The following is a 16,102-nucleotide window of genomic DNA, read 5'->3' as shown; positions in this document are numbered from 1 at the left end:
AGCCGTGCACGAGTCACGAACCCCCTACTTTGACATGATGAATATCACAAAACAAAATATCTATTTAACATCTATTTCATCCATTATTACTGTGAAGCAGGTTTTCCAAACAGTTTTGCTCGCCTGAGTGAGAGGCAATAAGAATGTCTTGACCAAAGTAAGTACTAATAATATTAAATTAAAATGTCCGTTTTTAATTGTTTTGAAAACGAGGCTGTGGGTGTGAATGGGTAAAGCTGAGGGTTTTGCTTTGGCTCGTTCTGAACATCAGACTCTGCGCTCTGGCCCCGCCCCCTCTGCGTCGCCCTCACTCAAACCACTGGTAGTTCCAAAGGTGAATGCGCTGGTTTAAGCTCTCATTAAAGCGAAGATCATTTATACGCAGGACAATCTTTGCATGAGACAGAAACAAAGTGAGCAGCAGAGGAGGAGCGATGATGAGGCACGGACGCTTCTCCTCCTCTCGCTCCTCAGATCAGAAAGAGGAAAACTCCTGTTGTAAATCGAGGTCACCGTGACGGCGCGCGCACTGGCTCCTCTCTCTTTATGACAGAGAGCAAAGAAATTGCATCTCAATCAAACTTTGGCGCGGTTCATGCGCTGCTGTTGTAGTGAGGCTGACGCACAGCCGCGCCCCCGCGGAGTTTTACGCACTCGGGTCCAAAGCAGCTCATGAGGTTCGGTTTTAGAGTGGACACTGGACACATTTAGGTTCAGAACAAGCTCATCCACGTCTGAACTAGAGGCTCTTCCGCCTGTATTAGCGCGTGTTTACAGCATTCATTTGCGCAGGATTCAATGTGTAAAAAAAAAAAAAAAAAAAGCTAAAATTTTACCGAGGTCCGGACCTCGGTGACCTCAATGGTAGATACGGCCATGGCTTTAATGCTTAATCTACAAACATAAGAACACGTCAAACTTAAACTTACACTCTCTGTTGCATCCATAGACCGTAAAAAAATATGCATCACATTTGACAAGTGACTCTTAATCATACATCCGTTAAGTTTATCGTTTGTTCCTCACAGCCAATCACAATGCAGGGGAAGGAACTCTTTTTGTTGTTGTTGCAGTTTTTCCATCTGCAGTACAGGTTTTACCGCCAGAGGGCAATGTTTAGCTCATAACGTTGTAGATGTCAGAGTCGACGGACATTTTATTCCAGTGTTGTTTATTGTTGATTCTTGGGCAGAAGAACAACTTTCACACCTGTTATCCTCCAACCATCCTGTACCAACAGGCCCTAAGTGAGTCAGAGTTCAGTGCAATCTTTTCTTATTCAGTCAATAATGTTCTTGAACATAAATTACAACTTTGTCAACCTTGATTCATAAAATGACCACTTCAATGCCGTAAATTGCAGTAGATAAAACTGAATTTGAAAAACAGATACAAAAAATGTGTTTCTATATTATATACATTACATGCAGTGTATGACTGCACAAATACCCACTTTTCAGTTTTTTATTTATAAAAAACAAAAACTCATGTATACATTTCATTTCACTTCATGATTGTCTCACTTAGTGAGTGTCTTCCACATAAAATTTTAATTAAATTTATTTATGTTTATGGTCCATAACATGGCAAAATGTCAAAAAGTGAAAGGGAGGCCAATATTTATCCATACCACTGCACTTTCAGCTTTTAGTTTTAATCTCAACTCATTTTCTCCACTAATTTAACTTTATTTGTCCTTTTCAGGTGAATAGCCTGTTTGTACAAGCCAAAGTATTTGTTAGAGTTTACGTGTTTTATCGGAAGAAGAAGTCAGATGAGAACATTAATCACAAAACGTCTGAACTTTTATTTATTAAAGTAAAGAGAAACTGTACAGAATTGGTAACAGACTTTAACAGCTGTTTAATACTTATCAATGTAAACAAACAATGAAAATGACATTTAAAAAACAGAGCATGAGGAAAAAGAACACCACGCCTGAACTCTCTTTTTGCCACTATTGTCTCTGCGTTTCAGGTTTTGGCCACGTTGAATTCGTCAGTTTCAAGTTTCCGACAGATCTGATTGACTGTGTTCCAGTGCAGAGTTTGACACTAAACTTAAATATCTACTCCAACAAGGCATAGGCCTATAAAGTGCTCAAATTTAGCAGATGAGGTTGAGAGACTGTGGTCATGGCTCTTACAGATGCCAAACTGAGCCAAGTCAAAACCTCACAGCAGATAGAACGGAAATGCTCAACAGATATTTAAAGATACGAGCACCTGAAATGACATCAATTAGTCATTCGTTTTAAACCTGAAAGGATTTTTGTTTTTAAATATAAAGTGGTACAAGCAACTCTCATGTGGTCCCTAAGGAAGTTAGTCTTGGTTAGCCCTGGAAATGTTCAGCTTTTACCAACAAAACCGCTGCGAATTAATAAAACATGTAAATTTAAATGAAGGATAAGAAAATGTAACACAAATTGACAATGTTGTGCTTTTTTTTTTTTTTTTTTAAATATTCAAAATTAAACTAGGAGGCTAGATCATCTGTTAGTGAAAACAGAATGAAAGCATTAATTGTATTTATAAAACACCTCCTCATGAAAATGCTGGTAGATACACGGTGAGCTTCATTTGGCACAGGTACTATTTGTTCACTCCACTGGTTCAATTTTTTATATAATTGACAACACAAATTTGCTACGATACTATAACATCCAACATCTGGCTCAGGTCACAATGCTCCTGACATGATGGTGAGCTATACAGAGCATTTGCCTGGACATCAATGTTGCATTATTGTGGTAAAGGGAGAGAAAAGCTTTACCTACAGCAACATTTATTCACGAAAGAAGGTTTGCTCTTTTCTCAACGTGCTCTTACGCGTAACAAGCTGGGTAACAAATCCAGAAATCAGCCCACTCTCGTCCTCTTTCAAACACACAGGTCACGTTCGGGCAAGTCTGTGTGTGCCCATTGGGTGCATGCAATATATTCCCAAAATGCATCCAAAAACGTGTCTTTCATTTTGTCCAGGCGGCTGTGGTGTGGCCAGAGGAGCAGCACAAGCCCTATTTCTTCTTATTCACAATAACAAAAAGATCTGGACATCAAGAGTACAAATTGTTTACCAAAAGCGTTGTGTGGTTGGACACAGGTTGGTGTAAATACATTCCTTGGCAGCGTACATACATTGTTGTTTTATGGAGTGCTGGAAACTAATCTCTCCATGTCAGTATAGGCACTGTGCTGAAAATGGGCAGAAGACAGAACTAATAAAAATACTTAATTTCTTATAATAAAAGGAAAACCACAACTCTTAAGAGAAGAATTTAACAATCTAAAAAAAAAATCTGAACAAAAAGCTATGCTGTCAGAAATCTGATGGATTGTATAATAGATTGTTGAGTATGTAATGTAAAAAGAGAGGTTTGATCTTGAATTGTCTGTAATGTAAAGTTGGCAGTGAATTATCTGAACCTTGTCTCTTTTGATATTAATTAGCACAAACAAAGTCCCACTGACAAAAGCTTCTGAAATATCAAAATCTTCCTTCAAATCAATCCCAGTTTCGTTTTTCAATCAGTGGGTGCTCCAAACTTTCCATTCAAAGCAGAATTCAGGTCTGCTGTTTCTTTTAGTAACTCCATTCTTCTTTCTCTTTTTTTTTCTTGTGAAGAAGAAGCACCAGTCTTCTGCTTTCACACATCTTCTTATTTAAATATATTCTTGCATTGATTTGCATTGTTTCAGTGTCAGTCAAAGCACCTGCAGTCTTTGCCTCACATGTATCGAGAGGTCGTGCCCTTGTGCAGGTCCACTGAGAAATTACAATTAAAAAAGACTAAAAATATAAAAGGAACATAGTTGGTTTCCTCCTCAGTCCGAGGCCCACACTGTCTGTAGTGCTGGGAGCTTCACACACAGCTCTCCCTCGTCTTACTGTCCATGAGGAAGGAGTTTAGCGGTGAAATGTCTACTACCACAGCATCTCGCTTACTCAGGTGAACATGGTCCTCCTCACTTTGGTCCTTGGCAAAATTAACAAAAACCTTCAGGAGAGACGAGAGGAAGAATTAGCATAATTCAAGTAAACTACAGGGAAACTGAGTAAGCAGTAGGACCATGATGCCTTACTTGGTCTAATGTTGTCTGGGACACAGAGTAGTCCTCGATGCTGAGTGTCTCCTTGTTCTCAGAGAGCAAGGAAAAGATGCGAGCGAGCGAGGTGAGGGAGGTGGGGAGCTGGTATTGCAGCATGTTGCGGTGCTTCTCCTTCAAATTACTTCCTGGAAGTTCTCGCTCAATGAACTCCATCACTGGCCTCAGGTCGGGGTCCGGCCCCGCCACACGTAGGATAATGGTGTAACCGTCACCAAATCTAAAACAGATACAGCAACATGAAGTTTTCTCTTCTGCACACATGAAGACAGTATAACAAGTCAGAATTAGATTTTGCTTACTTATTTTTAAGGTGTTGCACACTGCCCAGACAGCGGAACCTGCCGTTGACCATGATGGCCATTCTGGTGCAAAGTGCTTCACACTCTTCCATACTGTCAAAAACAAAAGTGTTGTTATCATTGTTACCATCGCTATCATCATCATCATTGTTGTTGTCGTCGTTTATAACAAACAATAAATGTCTTACCTATGTGAGGTCAGGACGACTGATCGTCCTTCTTTGATGATACTAAGAATGGCATTCCACAGAGCCCGACGGGCTTTAGGGTCCATCCCTGTTGTTGGTTCATCCTATGAAAGAACATTTTTGTTATTACTACTGAACCTCATTGTCCAAAAGTGTGTGAAGTCGAGGCAGTAATACTGCTTCATTCAAAGACTAATCATTTACCAGAAACACAACAGGAGGTCCTCCAATCAGAGCAATGGCTGTTGAAAGTTTTCTCATATTTCCTCCGCTGTAGCTGCCGGCGGCTTTATCCACATATTTGACTAAGCCCAACTTCCGAATGCCCCATTCTGCAACCTTTACATGAAGCGATAACTTTTAGTGTCAATATTATATTTGTGCTGTCTTGCTGTTTCCCATGTTATAATGCTCACCTCACAAACTTCCTTCTCTGGCACTCCTCTCAGGATGGCATAAAACTCAAGGTGCTCTCTGCCAGTCAAGAGATCGTTTATGGCATCGAACTGAGGACAGTAGCCCATGTTCTGGTGCACCTCGTCTATTTCTGATGTGACACTGAGATACAGAAACAAACATTTCATTAGTTTGGATACAACTCAAATACAGTGATACTGTAAGCACAACCTGACACACACACACAGTACATAATCATTTCTTACCTCTTTCCAGCCAGGTAGGCCTCTCCCCCGGTGACCACTGAGTCTCCTGTGAGCATTTTAAATGTACTCGTCTTTCCTGCTCCATTCACGCCCAGCAAACCAAAGCACTGTGGAAAAGACAGGGAGTTAGCAATACTCTTTCTTAAAACCATTGTGTGTCATTATTAAAAGTGGGAAAGTTAATCAAAATAGCCAGAGCAGTACCTCTCCCGGTGGGATCCCGACACACAGCCTGTCCACCGCAGGCTTCTGTTTTCTCTTGTAAATCTTTGTGAGTTGCCGGAGTTCAAGGATGTCTGTCTGTCCGCCTCCACCCAGGATCCTCTGGCGCTCTCTGGCAACATCCTCATCCTCCTCCCCAATGGGCTTCAGGTGACTAGTAGATGACCTTTTTTAATAGAAAGGAAATGGTTAAGGAAATGAAAAGATTTATTTTAGAAAATGTATATTATCTGAAAAGCGAAATACTGGTCATAAAAGTGAAAAAATGAAAAAAAAAAGTGTGCAAAATGTTGAAATAGATGGCAGTGCCGGGTACCTTGCTTTGATGCAGAAGCGGTACTGAATCAGGACAGTAATAACGAAGAAAATAACACCCTCTATAGCCATCGCAAACAGGTTCTTTCCCACCATGTCCCAGGCCAGAGGGGAGCGGAAACGGTTTTCTCCTGTTGGTGTTAAAAGAAAGTCAATTAAATACTGAATTATTACTATTATTACTATTACTATTACTGCCAAAAGAGCTGTTCTCACCAAAGCGCTCCAAAGCATCAGCCATCGCCTGATTCTTCACCATGTCGATCAATCCTCTCCCCAAACAGAAGTGAGGGAAGATGAGGAAAACATTCTTCAGGATGTCATTAATGCCTCCAATTTCCTGCAAGAAGAAAACACATTATTTAGTTTAATTCAAGCCCGTATAAACTGTGAAGATGTGAAGCAATTCTAATTATTATTTACGTTGCTTCCAAATAGCTCCAAGACAAAAGTGGAGACGCTGCCGTTGATTCCGATGAGTATGTTGACACTCGTCAGAACCACATAGGCTGTGCTCGGGATCTTGAAGAAGAATGAGGCTGGGTACATCAGAGGTGTGATCGACCACCTGCATGAAAGCCAACCATTCGCTTTAGACTGAACAAAGATCATTTAACTAAATAAATAAAACACATTAACCTCATAACCCCCACCTGAACTGAGCACATTTTCTCCTGTTTGTCATTACCCAAATTTAAAATCTTATAGCGACAACAAAAACGAAGATGAAAATACAAAATGTAACAAAATAGCTTCAAAAACACAATCAATAAGCAACAAAAACACAATAAGAAAGTGATGAAAAGGCACCAAAGGGTGACAAAAATATGCCCAAAAAGCAACAATAACACAATGTGAAAGTGACAAAAACATGACAAAAGCACAAGAGTCAAAAAGCAAGGGTAAAAAGCGATGAAGAAAGCAACAAAAATCTACAGAAACAAGACAAAAAACTATGAAAACACGACAATAAAGAGACAAAAACACGACAAAAATGACTCGAAACGTGACAAACAAGACAAAAACTAGGAGCACTGATCCGATACTGGAAAAAATATGATATTGGGTATCGGCTACTGAACCGATACCAGTTTTGGCTCTTAACGCCTTAAACGCCACGCAAAATACCGTGGTTAACATCAGTATGCTAAAGCTAGCGGAAGCTAATGCTAATGAAAAGTAATCAAGGGAAAAGAGACGAAAACACGACAAAAATGCTTCAAAAGTGTGACAAAAACGCAGTAACAAGGCAGCAAAAAGTCACAATCAGTTTAGTCAGTTTTAGCTCCAGTCAGGTTTTAGATTTGGGTGAAGCCGAACTGGAGAAAATGTGCTCAGTTCAGGCTGGGGGGTAAGAGGTTAAGCATGTTTGGCCACACGCACTGACCCATAGAGCAGCAGCAGAAGAGCCAGCACAGGGAGATTGGTGGAGGAGACATAAGCGTCTTGTTGGAAACACACAAAAATGATGATAACCAGAGTGGCTGGGACGATGTAGTTGCACTGTGAAAATAGAAAAGACAAAAAGTGTCTCATTATCAGTGTCAACATAAACTGACTCATGATTATTCCGGATATTGTCTATACATATAAATAGATATTTCATTGATATACGACTGTACACTGAGTTTTTTCCTCACCATATCCCACACAAAGTTGGCCAGCCAGTAGAGCAAGGGCTGTACTCCGCTGATAAACTGCAGGTGTTTGGCTTTGTTGACTCGCTCCTGGATGAGGAAGACCACAAAACTAGCCGGGACGAAGGACATGGCGAATATGACGCAGATGGACACCAGCACATCCACTGAAGTTGTCATGCTGCAGGAAAAAGTGAAAAATGGTGTGAAATAAAAAAAACATATTCGTATTGTCCTTTTACTTTTCTCACTACACTCACAGTGCAACTTGGGACAGCTGCTCTTTGGTGAGATTGAGGGGGTGATTGTGGGCGGTCATGCCAAACTTAGTGGGATCTTTGCCAGCTGGCAGACTTGCCCTGAGGACGCCATTGTTCATCACGTTCAGAAATGAAGCAATGCTGTGCCATCCCTTGTTGTTGAACCAGATCTACAGAGAGACAAAAAGAAACATGTTCAAATGTTATTACATTAATTAACAAATTTAAGAGTATGTTTTTTAATTTAATCATTTGTGGCTCCATTAAGCAGGGAAGCATCCTGATAGTAAATTACAGCGCGCTAACCTTGACGTTATTCTTGGTGTCCAAACCTCCGATAAAAGTGGAGAGACTGTGAAAGAAGCGGTCTGCTGCTGTTCCCTGGAGAGAGAAGTGGGAACAAGAGAACATTTGAGGACAAGCTGATTATCCAGTGCAAATTCATCCAGTCTTGGTAATCTGAGGCTACAGCAGAACAGAGCAGTGAGCTGGAGTAAAATCTATCGCAAATGTGTTGGATAATGTAATTATATTGTTTTTCTTACCCTCTCCAGACGGAAGCGCCTCCTTAGCTGAGCAATAGCTACATCGATTTCATCTCCTTGTGACAGAAGATGAGAATTCCTGGCACCCAATGAAAATCCGCCGTATCTGTAAAAATAGCAATGAAGGACGCATTAGATTTCACTACCTAAGTAAATCTATATACAAGCAAGTTTCAAAGGGAGATGGAGGATAATGTACCTGAACTCATTCACCCAAATCTTGTTCTTCAGGCTGTAACACAAACAAATGTGATGAATGCCATAATCATAATAAATCACCATAATAATGTAAAAGGAAAAAAAAAAATTTCTATTTACTAGGAGCAGTAGTTTACCTCTTTCCAATGATTTGGGCGTAGGTTTTCACCAGATAGTCTGAAACGTTTCTGCCAGTCAAATTCATAAGCGTGTCTGTGTCACTGATCTTTGTCTAGAAAAAAAAACAATCATTATTTTTTAATACAAAGCGAGTTTTAAAATCGTGTTAATTTTTGACGTCCTCTAACCTGTGGAGGAGGAAGACCCCCGGCACCTGCAGGACATTCCGGCAACATCCTTTTGCGCCCCCCGCAGCTGCACTCACACAAAGGAGAGGGGTTCTCCATTGACCAGTTTCCCCTGTCAAACATCTCGGTCACACTCCGTGGCACTTCAGGGGCTGACCACTCGTCTTCAACGGCAGTACAAGGAGTGTTCCTAATAAGCCAACAGATAAACACTTGATCAAATGGTCTCGACTTCACTTTTCATATTACAATGAAGAAAGAGGACTCACGGTATGGGCTCTCCTTCCATACATTGCGACCCAAATCCCGGTTTCTCTGTCAGCGCTCGCTGTAGCTTGTTGATATGTGGATCCTCTGGCATGTCATTGCTACAATGATCAGGCATAAGTTGACAAATGATTTTTTTTTGGGTTCTTTTGCCGCTTAATCGTAAAAGAGATTAAAATGAATCTTACCTGATGAAGGAGAACTGTTCTCCATACATGCTGGGGTGCAGAGCAAGGCTGGGGTACTTTCCAAAAGGTGGCACAATCAGACTAAACACTAGGGCGATGCAAACAAAAACTGCTGGAAGAACAATCTGGAGGGGATAAATAAAAATAAGTTAATAAAAGCAACACACATTCAGGTATGCTCATTTGAACGTAGCACTGCAAAAATGTACCATGGCTTTGAATATACCTGAGCAAAAAATCCCTTCCTGGAGCGGCGGGCGTAGAGAAAGCGTTTCCACAGCAAAGCCACAAACTGCTGTCTCTTCAGGCTCCAGCCTTTGACCTGGAATGAGCCTTTACCATCTGTTCCACTGAGCCAGTCCGTCTCACGAGATTCTGGGAAGAGGGACAGAGGTTAGGGACATGTGAGCGAAATGATTAATGCTAGCTAATAACAGGTTAGCTATCATTGCACTGCAGATTGGGTAGTGCAGTTCTATCTGGCTCACCTTCAGAGTCGTTGAAATCAAAGTCATCCTCAGTAAAGGGTTTCAGGCAGCTCTGGTGGTCTCCGAAAGCATGGCGGCGCCGGGTCCTGGTCGGCACAACTCCATCTGTAGGAAAACAATAAACTGTCAATAAACAATCCTTGCAGTCAGTTCCTCTTTATGTGGGACATGGCATGAAACTGTGCATACAAATTCAAATACATAAACCACTCACCTGAAAGCTCAACAGCATCCACGCCACTATCTTCAGCCACTTTTAAGAAGATCTGAAGTGGAAAGCACACAGACTTAGAAGACCTAAATACATATTCATGAAGGGTGAAATGAATATTCATGTTCACAATCCTTACCTCTTCCAGTGTTGTGTCGGATATTCCGTAGCTTGAGATACCCAGATCCGTCAGACGGTCATCCAGCTCATGGAAAAGCTCAACAAAAGCTCCATCTTTGGCCGATTGGTAGGGCAGCACATAGGTCAGTTCATGTCCGAGATCCTCCACCATCCGGGCGTCAGGGACATGCTTGAAAATCACATTGGAAATCAGGGACACATCTGTGGGGCCAAGAGGAAAAAGAAGGTTAAGATACATCTGCCCCTTTACAAGCAGATCAACAGCACCTTCTGTTCTTTTCTTTTATTCCTTTTATTTATGACATTGCTATTTGCTTTAAAATGTCCTTTTCTCACCAATAGTGGTCGTTTCGCTCTCCGGTTCACTGCCCAATCCTGCGTCCGAACTGCTCTCTGACACACTGTCCTCCTGAAGAATAAGAAAAAAAAGACCAGAATTGAGGAAAATACGTCGCAATTTCACATCACAATTTTAAGGCACACGATTCACGAGTACAGCACCTTTTCTGTTTTCTTGGTATAGGACACGGTGCTGGCTGAATTCCTGCAGGACTGAAGGGTCAAGTCGTAGTCTCGTTTGACCAGGGTCAGGTAGTAACCGGTTCCCAGCTGAGTTTTGAGGAAGAGGGAAGAGCCGACGCAGCACAGCTTTCCATGAGAAATAATAGCAATACGGTCGCCCAGGATATCCGCCTCGTCCATGTGGTGGGTGGACAGGATCACCGTTCGACCTAAGCAATGTAACATAAGAAAGAAATAATATTATACTGAGGGTTGTGTTCATCATGTGACATAGCTAGAACCAACTATTATGGATGTCGGGGCCAGGCCTGTTTCTCGTGCAGAACTTGAATGTGTTGATCTTTACCTTGTCTGTATTTGAGCAGGAGATCCCAAATGCCTCTGCGAGCGTACGGATCGACACCGGCAGTGGGCTCATCCAAGATCACAACCTTTGAGCCCCCGACAAAGGCAAGGGCGACAGACAGCTTCCTCTGCATGCCTCCTGAGATTATAACGCGACAAAAGTTTAAAACACGCCAACTTCAACTAGTTAGTTATGAACAAAGCACGCTTATATAACTGACCGGACAGAGTGTTCGTCCGGGATGCTCGTTTGTGGGGAAGCCCGACATCATTAACAATCTGCTCCATTTCTGCCTTCACCTTCTCCTCGGGCAAACCTTTGAGGCGACCGTAGAACCAGATGTGCTCCTCCACTGTCAGCCTGAGATAGAGAAAACCGTTAAGTTAGCAAGATGTCCTGATTTGATCTAAAATATTTTTTTTTAAAAAGCTTGGGAAGACTGATACTTACATGCTAAAAAGTACATTGTGTTGAGGGCACACTCCTAGATTTTGCCGGATGGTGCTCAGTTCATTCCGGATGTCTTTTCCGAGGATATAGGCTGTACCAGAGGTTGGGGGGAACAACCCAGTCAGGATGGACCTATCAGTGACAACACAGGACAAAACATATTGAAACGTTCTATGCTGTATATTCATAATGCCAAATCTATCATGAGGCTTACATAGTTGTAGTCTTGCCAGCTCCGTTGTGACCAAGGAAAGAGGTGATCTGTCCTTCGTAAAATCTTAAACTCAGTCCATCAACGGCCAGTTTGTTCCCATGGCTGTACACTTTCACCAGATTTTCAATGTATACACCAGGTTCGATGTGGCTGGGCTCCTCCTCGGTGCACAGAGCTATAAAAGGGAAAAGTTAGTTATGTCGTAAGCGCTGATGGAAGTTATAACTTGGTTGTCACTACAGTAAGTACCTTCAGCATTGCCTTTCTTCGACTGGGCACTTGAGAGATTTTTGTTTTCCTTCTCTCCGCACCAATATGTCCGCGTGAAGGGAAAGTACCACGGTCTAGGAATGCCGTACTGTCCCGGGAACACAGACTCAATGTACCAGGTCATTATTCCGTACAGCACGGCATCGAACAACATGAGGCAGATGGACGTTGTCAGGTTGTAGCTGTCCCCCTCCAGGGGACTGGCCAGCAAGTTGGACCACTGGATCCCCACGCCTTGCTCTTCGAATAGGGCGAAGTACTCACAGCCAAAACCAAAAGCCACGGGAGACAGCAGACTCTGAAAGGAAATTAATGAAAAGCCTGTTTTAGACTAAATAGGATATCATTTGCAAAAACAAAAAAGTGCCTAACATGCTTTATAGTTTTCCATATGTCGAACAATGTTTATAATGGACATATCACTCCCTCTTGATCAAAGTACTGTTTTTGTGAACAAAACGTGAACATACCACAACAATTTTGGCTCCGAATCCCACATAGTCTTGCCAGGCCACGCAAAGCACGTATGGAAGGTACAGGGTGAAATAGATAATGCCGCCACACGCTGCAGCCAGGTTAGCCCGTGAAAACAGTGTGCTGATCAGGAAACATTGCATTATTGTGACCACGCCAAAGGACCCCAAAAATAAGAACACCACGCCTGAGTCACTGTAGGGCAGCAGGTTTCCCATCTAAAAAAACAAAGAAGAGTTGTTGAATATTTTTCTGGTAAGAGCAATATGGTGACATCCTTTGTTTGCAAATAAAATGGTCAGACAATGATGCGTGACAGCGAACTTAATAACAAGCCTAATTCAGTAGCTTTAGCACAACATTCTTAAGCACTGAACTAATGTTTGAGCAGCATGTTTCCAACACAAACCTTGAGCAACATCACCAGCAGGCCAGCGCTGATGAGCAGAGGTATAAGGCTGCTGATGAACCAACTCAGCCACAGGATGCCGTTGTTCAGTCCCATGATCCGCATGGTCTCCTTCAGCCGGGCCTCCTTCTCATAAACCACTCCTTTGATAATGATGGAAACAGAGTACATCCACGCCAAGGTCATGAAGAGGGGCATGGAGCGGCTCATGACACGAAGGAAACTGAAAAAGAGCATAAGAAAATTATACAGCAGCAAATTATAACTGATGGGATGCATAAAATTGGAATATTCTCACATTCACATGACAGAAGCATTTTGAAAGCATTAGCATCTTCTAAACTAGTAAAAGAATTAGATGTTTTTCAGAACATCTCATATTGTTCCGCCTTAAAGGGACTGCAGAGTTTAAAAATGTTAAAATGATGTATTTTCCTCCCCCTAAATGATCCAGCAATGTCCTAATGTGTAGAATGAGCCCAGACCTATTCACCACAACAACCTCTAAAATGCTGCACTGTCATTCAAAAAGGTGTTCATTCGCGTCCTAAGTGCCGTCATGCGTGAGCTTAATATAGAAACTGCAGTTACACATACAAACTGAGGTGGCAGTAGTGAGTGTAAAAATGACCAACTTGCATCTAGTCCCTTTAAAAAAAATCTATTTGCTAATTGTAACCCTTAAAATTGCACCTTTGGTTTGTTTGTCAGTGGATTCTGCAGGCCTGATAAATGGTCGATACAAAAACGTTAATCTTACATGTCATCAACGTAACACGGGTAGGGCATCTGCTGAATGTAGATTCCAGTCCTCTCCTTGGTTCCGGTGATAGCGCGGATTATTCCATGCTCGATGACGTCTTGCAAGTAGGTAAATCCACCCCAAACATACCTCAGATCCTCAAAGGGATCTGCTCTGGGGCCTGGATCCCAATATCTGCCATAAAAAAACAAATAAAAAATCCATCACTTTATGCAACAACCACAAATAAACTGGAATATTCGTAGGCTGCATAAGGGCTTCTTACGCGTCTTTGATCTTGTTTGTTCTCTCCACGTTGTCGATGTCCATTCGGATTTTGTAGTTAACATTGGGAGGCAGGTCGGCGCTGCTGCTGCTATGGGAGATGTCCGGAAACACAATTCCTGCCCAGAACTTTTGGTTGTCAAGAAGACCCATGGACTTGTTCACCAGCCGCTCCTCGTTGGCAACCGGCTCGAGCTTGTCCAGATTCACACACTAATGGACAAAGAACAGTATTTCAGGAATATAATGTATAATTATGAATATAATTTGACATATTTTCAAGAAGAAAAAAAAAGTTTTTGCATCAATGGCTAAAGTGCACAATCTTAGTTGGCATGAGATGACCCTGCAGTGTTATTGCTCAAGGAATTCACAATAAACACACCAGTGACTCAACAAGCGTGACTTTTATGGCTCTATATGGTCCTGACATAGTTTCTGGAGGGAGAAACCTTTAGCACATTTATAGGAGATAACCATGAGTAGGTCAGTAGGTTGCTTTTCAGAGACAGTCAAGGTATATTAGTATGTACTGCATCTTTAACTCTATTATAATTAATCCAATACTGTAAAAAGGGCATTATTAATAATAGATGCGATTATGCAACATCATGACATAGACTTTTTTTTTCATCCATTCTTTAAATATAGGTCACTTAAATCCTTTACTCAAGTGAGCAAGATAATTGATTAGCACTTGGCAGGCCTTAAATAGCTGTCAGGTGTTTGTGGGTAGAGCTTGTTGCTAGCACACTGACCCACAAAGACTTAACTGTGATACGCTGGTCACTTCATTGATTCAATATGACGGGGGATCTCTACAAAGGAACATGTGACTTGAGGGCATTTACAGTAATCGCCGTTCTGCCAGTTAATACATTTATTGGGTAAAAAAAAAGCATGTATTAAAGCCTGATGAAATGTTGTAATGTCCTGACCTAAAGAGCCAATTTGCATTTAGCCTGGGTCATCATGTGGTGTCTCTGTGACACCGTGACCTAAACTCTTGTGCAACCAAAGCATACATGGAGTCAAACCATAAACTATGCCCTATATTTCTTATTTTCTGTCAAACCTTTCACATTTTCACGCACAGATTTGAATCAGATTTTGCACGTTATTTAAACCTGGTAACTGACCTCCATGAAGCGAGAGATGGTCTGTATGGCCTGGTCGGTCTCATTGAAAACCTCTCTCCAGGTGTACGCTGCCCCAACAGACTGCATGCTCTCCGAAGCTTTGGACAAAAACCGCACCACATCGGACACTTTCCACTCTGTGTCGCTGAGATACGAGCTGAAGAAAGAGGCACTGGCGTTGTTCTGCAGCAGAGTCTGAAAATATGACAAAAAAGATTCATGTCAGTATTAATAATATACAAGAAATGTAGCAATGGTTTGGCTTTGTTCTTAAACTTGTCTCAACATGTTTTTGGACGTCGAGAAACAATACCTGCTTTGGCCACTAGGTGGAAGTCTAGATTATGGAAGTAGTGACTTGCTATTGTTCTGTTTGTCACACTCAACCTTGTGTTTGTATACTGCATAAACATGTTGTATCAAGTTCGTTACAAATTTTGGTACAAACTATAACTTTCTATTACTTTTCGTGCTTTGCTGTCAATATACTAAGTATCTAACGCTGGTCTGATACATGTTTATGCTAAATAGAGGCTCCACACAGTCTACTCTTCTGAGATTAAGGTTGATCTCAAGACACGGGTGAACTGTGAGTAAAATCCATGGGGCATTTTGGGCGGTCACTTTTCTTTGACGGTCACTTGAAAGGCCCGATTATAGTTCAGACGTTATAGATACGATGATAACAGTAAACAGGAAAACAAATTAGACAAGCCGCTACTGCGTATAATGTCAGTTCAGTGGACCCACCCTGACTAAGTCCATCTCGTCGCTGCTTTCCATGAAGCTCCAGATTTTCGGGCGCATTTCCTCCCACATACCGCCGAGGTCCCGGAATACGCCGAACTCCTGGAAGGTCTTATTAACCTGCAAAGTGACGACATGATTGAAGTTTATTTATGATCACAATTGAACATTTTTAATTTAGTTTGATTTTTTTTATTTAAACATGTTCCAATTGTACCTCATGGATAATTCTTTGCGTCGCCGGAGTGTCTGGTGTATACAGGATTTTGCCCATCAGCAGCGGCTTCAAGGCTCTCCAGATCATACGGGAAATCGGACTGGACTCCAGGCTCCGCATAAGGTTGTTGCAATAGGGAGCTGAAAAATCAATACAAATGACATTGTCTATTTATAGTCTTATTAAGGATGTCACTTCCAACATAGCGGATTTTCAATGTTCCATTTTGACATGTTTTCCAATCTC

The 16,102-nt window shown here is 41.7% G+C and overlaps 1 protein-coding gene across 1 annotated transcript in view; it reads right to left on the bottom strand.

Annotated features, from left to right (window-relative positions):
- Positions 1 to 1,789: 1,789 nt before the first annotated feature.
- LOC306961255 (phospholipid-transporting ATPase ABCA1-like) overlaps positions 1,790 to 16,102 on the bottom strand; it is a 28,823-nt gene continuing 14,510 nt past the window's right edge. Inside the window, exons 10-48 of the mRNA XM_079553926.1 lie at positions 15,857 to 15,996; positions 15,643 to 15,759; positions 14,893 to 15,087; positions 13,755 to 13,966; positions 13,487 to 13,663; positions 12,727 to 12,949; positions 12,314 to 12,535; positions 11,823 to 12,141; positions 11,574 to 11,748; positions 11,360 to 11,491; positions 11,130 to 11,269; positions 10,910 to 11,047; positions 10,543 to 10,772; positions 10,378 to 10,450; positions 10,040 to 10,242; positions 9,904 to 9,955; positions 9,690 to 9,794; positions 9,428 to 9,576; positions 9,202 to 9,326; positions 9,016 to 9,114; positions 8,747 to 8,936; positions 8,576 to 8,670; positions 8,440 to 8,472; positions 8,241 to 8,346; positions 8,002 to 8,076; positions 7,696 to 7,865; positions 7,439 to 7,616; positions 7,186 to 7,301; positions 6,222 to 6,366; positions 6,015 to 6,138; positions 5,800 to 5,929; positions 5,466 to 5,649; positions 5,262 to 5,368; positions 5,016 to 5,157; positions 4,804 to 4,938; positions 4,600 to 4,703; positions 4,412 to 4,504; positions 4,086 to 4,329; positions 1,790 to 4,000 (exon numbers count right to left, since the gene is read on the bottom strand). Of these exons, the coding sequence (XP_079410052.1) occupies positions 3,866 to 4,000; positions 4,086 to 4,329; positions 4,412 to 4,504; positions 4,600 to 4,703; positions 4,804 to 4,938; positions 5,016 to 5,157; positions 5,262 to 5,368; positions 5,466 to 5,649; positions 5,800 to 5,929; positions 6,015 to 6,138; positions 6,222 to 6,366; positions 7,186 to 7,301; positions 7,439 to 7,616; positions 7,696 to 7,865; positions 8,002 to 8,076; positions 8,241 to 8,346; positions 8,440 to 8,472; positions 8,576 to 8,670; positions 8,747 to 8,936; positions 9,016 to 9,114; positions 9,202 to 9,326; positions 9,428 to 9,576; positions 9,690 to 9,794; positions 9,904 to 9,955; positions 10,040 to 10,242; positions 10,378 to 10,450; positions 10,543 to 10,772; positions 10,910 to 11,047; positions 11,130 to 11,269; positions 11,360 to 11,491; positions 11,574 to 11,748; positions 11,823 to 12,141; positions 12,314 to 12,535; positions 12,727 to 12,949; positions 13,487 to 13,663; positions 13,755 to 13,966; positions 14,893 to 15,087; positions 15,643 to 15,759; positions 15,857 to 15,996 (5,732 nt within the window). The 3' untranslated portion in view covers positions 1,790 to 3,865. The remainder of the gene's footprint in view (positions 4,001 to 4,085; positions 4,330 to 4,411; positions 4,505 to 4,599; positions 4,704 to 4,803; positions 4,939 to 5,015; positions 5,158 to 5,261; positions 5,369 to 5,465; positions 5,650 to 5,799; positions 5,930 to 6,014; positions 6,139 to 6,221; positions 6,367 to 7,185; positions 7,302 to 7,438; positions 7,617 to 7,695; positions 7,866 to 8,001; positions 8,077 to 8,240; positions 8,347 to 8,439; positions 8,473 to 8,575; positions 8,671 to 8,746; positions 8,937 to 9,015; positions 9,115 to 9,201; positions 9,327 to 9,427; positions 9,577 to 9,689; positions 9,795 to 9,903; positions 9,956 to 10,039; positions 10,243 to 10,377; positions 10,451 to 10,542; positions 10,773 to 10,909; positions 11,048 to 11,129; positions 11,270 to 11,359; positions 11,492 to 11,573; positions 11,749 to 11,822; positions 12,142 to 12,313; positions 12,536 to 12,726; positions 12,950 to 13,486; positions 13,664 to 13,754; positions 13,967 to 14,892; positions 15,088 to 15,642; positions 15,760 to 15,856; positions 15,997 to 16,102) is intronic.

The sequence above is a fragment of the Gobius niger genome, assembly GCF_951799975.1.
Source record: "Gobius niger genome assembly, chromosome: 3".
Lineage (NCBI taxonomy): Eukaryota > Metazoa > Chordata > Actinopteri > Gobiiformes > Gobiidae > Gobius > Gobius niger.
This window is presented reverse-complemented; position numbering and strand designations above follow the sequence as displayed.